General features: G+C 65.8%; 1 protein-coding gene across 2 annotated transcripts in view; it reads left to right on the plus strand.

Moving 5' to 3' along the window:
* MICALL2 (MICAL like 2) overlaps positions 1-4,095 on the plus strand; it is a 20,009-nt gene extending 15,914 nt beyond the window's left edge. Inside the window, exons 9-17 of one of the 2 annotated variants that reach the window (XM_044915189.1) lie at positions 323-459; positions 858-1,022; positions 1,503-1,567; positions 1,661-1,784; positions 1,882-1,972; positions 2,108-2,181; positions 2,726-2,840; positions 3,468-3,514; positions 3,868-4,095. In XM_044915189.1, coding sequence (XP_044771124.1) covers positions 323-459; positions 858-1,022; positions 1,503-1,567; positions 1,661-1,784; positions 1,882-1,972; positions 2,108-2,181; positions 2,726-2,840; positions 3,468-3,514; positions 3,868-3,962 — 913 coding nt within the window. In that variant the 3' untranslated portion in view covers positions 3,963-4,095. Of the gene's footprint in view, positions 1-322; positions 460-857; positions 1,023-1,499; positions 1,568-1,660; positions 1,785-1,881; positions 1,973-2,107; positions 2,182-2,725; positions 2,841-3,467; positions 3,515-3,867 lie in introns of both variants that reach the window. The other variant, XM_044915188.1, reaches the window with a different exon arrangement.
* The last annotated feature ends 3,737 nt before the right edge of the window (positions 4,096-7,832 follow it).

Below are 7,832 nucleotides of genomic sequence, written 5' to 3' on the forward strand. Positions count from 1 at the left end.
GGGGGCAGTCACACCGCCCGAGTGATTGATGGGGGGCAGTCACACCACCTGAGTGATGGGGGGCAATCACACCGGCCGCCCTGTGTGCACCGTAGCAGTGCGTGGCCGGGGGCGGGCAGCGGACGTGGTCCTGCACCAGCTGTGAGGACCTGAGCTGGTGCTCACACCCACAGAGGTGAGCACTCGCAGGAACACACACCTGTGTTGTAGGAGGGTCACCGCCAGTCAGGCACCATGAGCTCCTTTTCTGCCTTAGGTTGTCTGCACCTGGGTGTGGGGGCAGCCCGTCCTTCCCTTGGCTGACCTCCTGCCCTCTGTCTAGGGTCCTGGCAGAGCCTCGGATGGGTGAGGCACCTGGGAAGGTCCGTGGGAGCTCCGAGGGGCCCGTCCACGTCCCCCCGACCCCTCTTCGGCCTGACAGGACAGCGGGCATGGCTAGCCCCGGGCCCAGCCCCTCAGGTAATGCTGGGTGGGAACCCGGGGGCTCCAGATGCCCAGCCCGGGAACGCGGCCCCGTGGTGCTGGAGGGGCTGGTGTCCGGGGTGGCAGCCTGGGCGTGAGTGTGTGTGCATGAGTGTGCCTTTACACTAGCATGTGCGTGTGAGTGCCACCCCCGGACCCATGTCCAGCCCTCACGTCACTTCCTGCGTGGCCTTGAGCCGGTCTCCGGCCCACTGGACTCGTTTGCCCCTGTGTTGTCGAGGATGCAGACGCTGGCCTTCCCTGGGCGGACGTGGGCATGGGGCTGTGAGGACTGACCCTGTGCTGGCCGGTGGCCCCCACTCAGGGAAGCAGTTGGGGGGAGGACACCAGATCTGCCAGCTTGACATGTGGCCCTGTCCCCTGCCCCTGGGCAGCCGCCTCCCCGTCCCTGTCCCCATCCCGCCGCAGGAAGCTGGCCGTCTCTGCCAGCCTGGACGTTTCTGCCAACTGGCTTCGTTCTGAGCCCTCGGGGCAGGAAGTCCCAGCGCAGAGCTGGAAGGAAGAGGAGAAAGGGAAGCTCTCTGCTCAGGGCAAACCAGGTCAGCCCCGAGACCCCAGCCCCCATTTCTAGCTGGGCTGGAGACGAAGGGGCTCATCTGAGGAGGGGGCGTCTGGTGGGGTTTGCAGGAGGATGAGGAGCTTACGGGGCTCAGAGCGGAGGGAAGGCACGCAGGGGAGCACCCGCGGGTGGCCAGGCTTGGCTTGGGCTGGGGCGGGGGACCTGGAGGACCCCATCCCTGAACCCTTGCTCACCAGTAGGGAAGGGAGGACCGGACAGGGTTCCCTGCTCCTATCTACCTGGTGATGGTGGAGTGTTTGCTCTTGGGGTGCCCGGGCTGCTGACAGGGGGCATGGAGGCCGGTGGGAATGGTGCCTGGATCTGTCTGTGAGCTTTGGCTTTGGGCACCAGCGGGGCACTGCTGGGGGGGGGGGCAGGGCTGCCGGGCAGGTGGGGTGGGATCGGCGCAGCTTTGGGCCTGATGCCCCCAGGCCCAGGAGACTCGTCTCGCCTTCAGCAGGGAGGCCCTTGGGCTCGGCTGGTGTCCCCGCTCCACCCGGCAAGGCAGTGACCAACCGTGCCAGGGTGAGTAGGCCAGGGTGCAGGTGTGCTGGGAGCGCAGCCTTCTGGGGCATGGCCGGCATCTCCCATGGCCCCTCACCGGCCCTTCGTCCCCAGCTGCACCCTGACTACATGCCCCCGGAAGAGATCCAGAGGCACATGCAGAACATCGAGAGCCAGCTGGATGCCCTGGAGCTCAGGGGCGTGGAGCTGGAGAAGCGTCTTCGCGCCGCCGAGGGGGGTGAGCCGACGCCCTGCCCAGTGCCCCGGCCCGGCCTCAGCCAGCTTCCCCCTGGGGCCACACTGGCCTGACCCATCCTGGCGCCCCCTCTCCGCAGATGCCTCCGAGGACACCCTCATGGTGGAGTGGTTCCAGCTCATCCACGAGAAGCAGCTACTGCTGCGGCAGGAGTCGGAGCTGATGCACAAGTGAGGGGTCCAGCTGCTCCACCTCTGCCCGGAGGGCCCTCTCCTGGACGGCCGCCTCCTCTTGGCGCCCGCCGGGCTCAGGCATGGGGGAGGCCAGCCAGGGGGCCGGGCCTCACGCCTGCGTCACCTCGGCAGGGCCAGGGACCAGCGCCTGGTGGAGCAGCAGTTGGACCTGGAGGGGGAGCTGCGTCAGCTGATGGCCAAGCCCAGTGCGTCCCGCCCACCCCGGGGGAACCGCGGCCGGGGGAGGGAGGCGCTCAGCCCCGGGGGTGGCGTGGGTGCAGGCTCTCCTCCCGCTGGCCGCCTGGGCGGCCACCCTTGGGAGAGGCTGACGCTTGCCCAGGGTCAAGTCTCACGTCTCCCCTCCAGGCTGTGTGTCCTTGGCTGGGGCACTCAGCCTCTCTGTGCTTGCAGAGCGGGGACTGCAGGCAGTAGGGCCTGACCAGCACGGCCTGTGGGTGTTGTGGGTGGTGGGGCTGAGGGCCTGGCAGTCCCCCTCTGCCTTCCTGCTGTGCGATGGGGCCAGTGGCGCTCGGGGTCCGATCTGGCCGTTCTTCCACTCAGTCACTCATTCAGTCGTTCGTTCACCCACCCATCCACCCGTCCATCCGTCCATCCAGCGTTGGCAGATGGGCAGACCCTGTGCCCACTGCCCCCACTGCCCCCGAGACCCTTCCCCCACCTCTGGGGACGCTGTGTCCCTGAGCAGGGTGGGGCGGCAGGGCTGCTGCTGAAGGCGGGCTGTCCCTGCAGAGGGTCTGAAGTCCCTCAAGGACCAGCAGCGCGAGGAGGATCTGCTGCACCAGTATATCAGCACGGTGGAGGACCGGAGCCACATCGTGGACTTCCTGGAGGAGGACCGCCTCAGGTGAGGGCGTGCCAGAACCCCGGCTCCCCAGGCCGGGCCTTGGCTGGTCACCTCGTGCGCACAGCCTGTCTCCGCCGTCAGCACAGAGGAGCGAGAACCCCCCGCTCCCCCGTGTGCATTCTGCGGGGGCCCTGAGGCCAAGGGCAGACCCAGCCAGGCAGCCTGCCTTAGAGGTTGTCCCGGACAAAGCCCTCGAGCCCCGTGTCCCTGACCCGTCAGGGGTCAGCACCTGCTGCTAGAACATTCCGTGATGCAAGTGGCTCACTGTGACCCATGCAACAGGGGAACAGAACTTCAGATTTTATTTTTCCTTAAATACCCCCAGCCACCTGTGTCTCCTGGAGCTGCACTGGGCCGCCGGCTTTGTGACCATCCCCGGCGTCCCTGTCCCCGTGTGTAAATGAGGGACCCGTCAAGGCCACAGGGTTTGTGGCCAAGTTTGTTGAACGGGTTAAGTGAGCTGAGAGAGCCCTGGTCCAGGTCCTCCCAGGGCCCTCGTGTCCCCGTGCCACCGACAAGGGTCCGGGCCCAGAGAGGGCAGGCACTGCCTCGGTGTCAGATGGGCTGGGGGCGCGGCTGTGAGTCCCCGCGGGCAGGCCGCTCACTGCCGCCCGGCTCTTGTTTCAGAGAGCAAGAGGAGGACGAGATGCTACAGAACATGATCCAGAGTCTGGGTAATGGGAGGGCCGAGGCAGAGGTGGGAGGGGCGGGGGCCCTAGGGCAGATGCAGCCCGAGGACAGGAAGGCTCACGCCAAGGGAGCAAGCTTCCCGTCATTCGGTGGGGCCGAGAGGCAGCCCCTGACCGTGTAGTCAGGGTGAGGGGGTCCCTGGGCCGGCGGGTGCCCTAACGGCAGGCACCGAGGCGGTTCCCACGGGGGAGGGCAGAGGGTCAGGGCTGCTGTCGGGACCCGGCTTCCTCCAGGCTCTGGGGCCCAGGGAGGGCTTCGACGGGAGGGCGGGAGGGATATATGTGGCAGGGACAGTGGCCGAGAGGTGGCGAGTGTCCTCAGTGTCCACCCCCCCCAGACCTCCAGAAAAGCAGCGGGGACCAGAAGAAGAAGTCCAAGTTCAGCTTGTCCAGGGTCTGGTCCCTGAGGAGCAAAAGCAGGACCCCCGAGTGAGCCGCCTGGCTGGCTGCAGGACCTGTGCCCTTGGCTCGGGCAGGGTGGGCACCGTGGGAGTGGGAACATGGGGGTGGGGACCTGCACCCCTCCCCATGGGGTCTGAGCCACCACAATAAAGAAAGTGACCACGTGATGGCCTGGGCTCCCTCTCCTGTTCACCACGCGCTCCCAGGCAGCCTGGCGCCTGGCCTGGAGGTCCTGGCCAGCTTCCAGTTATACACCGGTGTAGACGTTCCCGTGGCCTTGAGCAGGCGCTGACCCTCTCTGGACTGGCCCGGACCCTCTGAGGTGGGCATTGGAGCTGCTTCCCGGCCTGGCTGCACGACGGGAGCTGGGGACAGAGCGGGTCTGTGCCAACTGCCCTCAGGAGCTGGCCCCAAGTGGGGATCTCCAAACTTGAGATCTGTGACCTTGGCCTTGGGGCGGAGGTGAGCTGTGCCCTGGGACGGAGAAGGACTCCAAGTCCCGGGCCTGCTGCCAGCAGGGCGTGGGGCTCACCGCCCTTCCCCACGTCTGGTGGAGAGAGGGCACAGTGGGGGCAGCCAAGGCCAAAGGGGAGCAGCCTCGCCGCAGCTCACCCCGAGTCCCTGCCCTGCACTGCCCTCGCTCGGGTGCCCCGGGAGAGGAACTTCTCCTGTGGGCCTCAGTCCCCCCATTTGTCTCTGTGCTGTTTCCAGCCACTGTGGGGGCCCATTGTGGCAGTCCCCAGCGGCACATCACCAACGCCCCCCAGCCTGGTGGCAGGTGGGGTCCCTGGCTGAGTATGTTGGGGTACCCACAGAGCTCCTGCTGTGTTTACGGGGTGCTGGGGTATCTCAGCCGGGGACTCGGGGCTCGGGGTCAGGGTGTGATGTGGGACAGGGAGTGCGGCTGCCTGGTGCAGAGATGGGTTTGCAGTCCCCCCCGTCTGCTGACCGGCTCAGGCCCCGCCCTCTCTGAGCCTCTGGTGACGGACAGAGGGGCTGCGTGTGGTCATGGGAGTGTGTCTGGACCAGCGGCGGTGGCGCGGGGGCAAGGAACTCGAGGCCTCCTGCTGGCCCGCCCATCGCGGCAGGACCCCCCACTGGAGAGGTGGGAGGGCCCCGTGGTGGAGGGGTCGGCTGCCGGAGCGGTCAGCGGACAGTGGGCCACACAGGCTTGGCGTCGTTCCTGGGCGCTGGGTGCCATGGGCGCTTCTCAGCAGAGGCCCCAGGGTGAGACCTGTGTGGTGGAGGGCGGCCTGGACGGGTCTGCCCCACCGTCCAGTGGAGAGCTGGGCGCCCCGCGAGGTCCGCCCAGGCATGGCCGCAGGCCCGCAGCCGCGCAGGCCCTTCACCACCAGGGGGAGGCAGAGGGCCACCCAACAGGGACGGGGTGCCGGAGACCCCGAGAAGCTGCGGTTCTCAGACAAGGAAACGGGTTCAGAGGGGCCGCAGGACCCCCTGAAGCTACACAGCAAGTTAGGTGGGGCCTGGACCTGGCCCCTGGGACACGGAGGGACGCAGGCAGGCAGGGGTTCAAGGTCTCTGGGTTGTCTCAGCCCCCTGCCCACGTGAGGGTCTACACCATGCTCTGGGGGCCCAGGACGTCCTGGAGAGTGGGTCACTCTGGGAACCCCGTCCCCCACAGCCCCCGCCACAGCTCACCCCTGCAACCTCCACTGATGCGGCCCAACCCCCCTCCCTCAGGCCCTGCCCTGGCTGGACCCCCCCAGATGCGGGGTGTCAGGCTGTGACGGGTGAGGCTGGCTTGGCTCTTCCCATGGACGGACGGCACCTCAGCTCCTGCGACCCCCTCCCATTCTAGAGAAGGGGCTCAAGGCCCAGAGAGGGGAAGGGTCTTCCCCAGGGTCACACAGCAGGGACAGAGGCAGGAGGAAGAGGGGGCAGGCCTGGGCAGAGCTAGCAGAGGGGACCATGGGGGGGCACCTAGTTTCTCCACAGAAACGGGAGCGTTAGGCGGCACTCTGTCCCTTTGACAAGAGGGGAAACCGAGTCACAGAGGAGCGCCCAGGGTCATATGTCAGGAGTGGCGGGGCCTGAGTTTGGCTGCCCTTGGCCTTGACCTGGGAGGATGCAGGCAGCAGATCAGACTCCCTAGCGGCGCAGGGACCCTGTGTGGCTGGGCCCAGGCGGCAGCCACGGTCACCCCGCAAATGAAATCTCTGTGTGGACTTGTCTCCACACCCGTGTTTCTGGGGGTCCCGGGAAGAAAGGGCGGTGTCCTGGGTCTGAGCTGGGTTCTTCCCACCCACGCGTGTCCCTCCTGGGCCCCCCAACCCCAGAGCCAGCTGCCCCTTCATCGTGGCCACAGACAAGTTCCTGGGGCCGGGGGCCGGGTCTGCTCACCCAGCAGCCTGCCTTGCCGGAGCTGGTGCCTCCCTTCCTCTGGCAGGTGCCTTGCTTCCTGCCTAGGACTATGCACGCCGCTGGGTCGGGGGCTCAGCAAGACCCCAAAGGGGGTTTCAGGACGTCCTGGAGCCCCAGGTACCCAGAACACTCTGTGGGCCGTGGACGCGAGTTCAGGTCATGTCCCCAGGACCCAGTAGGCTCCTAACCCACCAGCAGGGCTGTGGCCAGAGGACAGGGGTCTCGGCTCCTCCTCCTCCCAACCGTGCCACAGACCTTGCCCCCTGCATGCTGCCTCGTGCAGGCTGGGACCTCCCTCCCCTGACTCCCGGGACCCCCGCCTGCACGCTGGTCCACCTGGGGGTCTCCTCCCAGCCTCCCCCACTGGGCCTGGGGGTTTGGAGTCCGCATTAACGAGGTCTCCCAGGTGGGCCGGAAATGCTGATGAAGACGGATAGAGCAAACGTGGCCCATTACATTGTTAATAAAGGATATCACACACACACCTTAATCTGCAGCCGGCCTGACACTTTACAAAGTACATTAGGATGTAATCCAATTGAAGCCGCAATATCGAGAACATCTTATCTTATCACAAATTGAAATTATATCATATTCCTCTTTTCTTAAATTAAAAAGCTGAAACCTTTTCGTTTGCTTTCACACAGTTGTGTAAAACTTAATCAGTGGTTTTAACAACATTATATTTCCATATGGGCCATTTCTAACCTCATTTATTTACGAGGGAGAACTTTCTGGAAGGGGTGATTGCATCTGTGGATGGAGGCGTCAGGCGCTGGGGGCCGGCCCTGGCGTCTGTGTCCAGGAGGCAGGGAGAGTGGGTTTGGGGGTTCCCGGTGTCCTGGGGAGGCCGGAACAGAGCGCCAGGCCGGGGGCTTCAAACAAGCACACTTGATCATCTCCTCGTCCCGGGGCCAGAAGCATGAGCTCAGGGGTCAGGGCCGCGCTCCCTCTGAGGGCTCCAGGGGAAGGTCCCTCCTGCCTCGTCCAGCTCCTGGTGGTGATGCTGGGCTGGTGACTGCGTCACCCCAACTTCTGCCTCCGTGGCCGCATGCCCTCCTCCCTGCGTGCATGTCCACGCTCCCCCTTCTGTGAGGACACCACCCCGCTCCAGGGTGACCTCCCCTTAACCATCACACCTGCAGAGTCCCTGCTTCCGAGTAAGCTCACGTTCATGGGGACCAGGGCTAGGAATCAGATGCAACTTTTGGGGGCACAGTGCACCCCATAATGGACGGCATAATCAGCACACTCGCCGAGGCCAAATGCCCGCTCTCTCAGGTGTGGGGCCCACCTGGGCTGAGCCCTGGAGGGGTGAGTTGAAGATACACCCTTGTGATGCGGGGCAGCTGTGGGTGGTGCTGCTGGGAGCCCAGTAGCTGGGCTGTCCCGTGGCGAGGGCGGCCGGCCTGAAGCATGCAGGGCTGAGGATCAGCGGCCCGGCCACCCCACAGACCTGTTTCTACCCCATGCCCCACTCCCGCCCCCCACCACATTCCCTTCTGCCTCCTCTTGTTGC

Source organism: Neomonachus schauinslandi, chromosome 5 (genome assembly GCF_002201575.2).
Source record: "Neomonachus schauinslandi chromosome 5, ASM220157v2, whole genome shotgun sequence".
NCBI classification, from domain to species: Eukaryota; Metazoa; Chordata; class Mammalia; order Carnivora; family Phocidae; genus Neomonachus; species Neomonachus schauinslandi.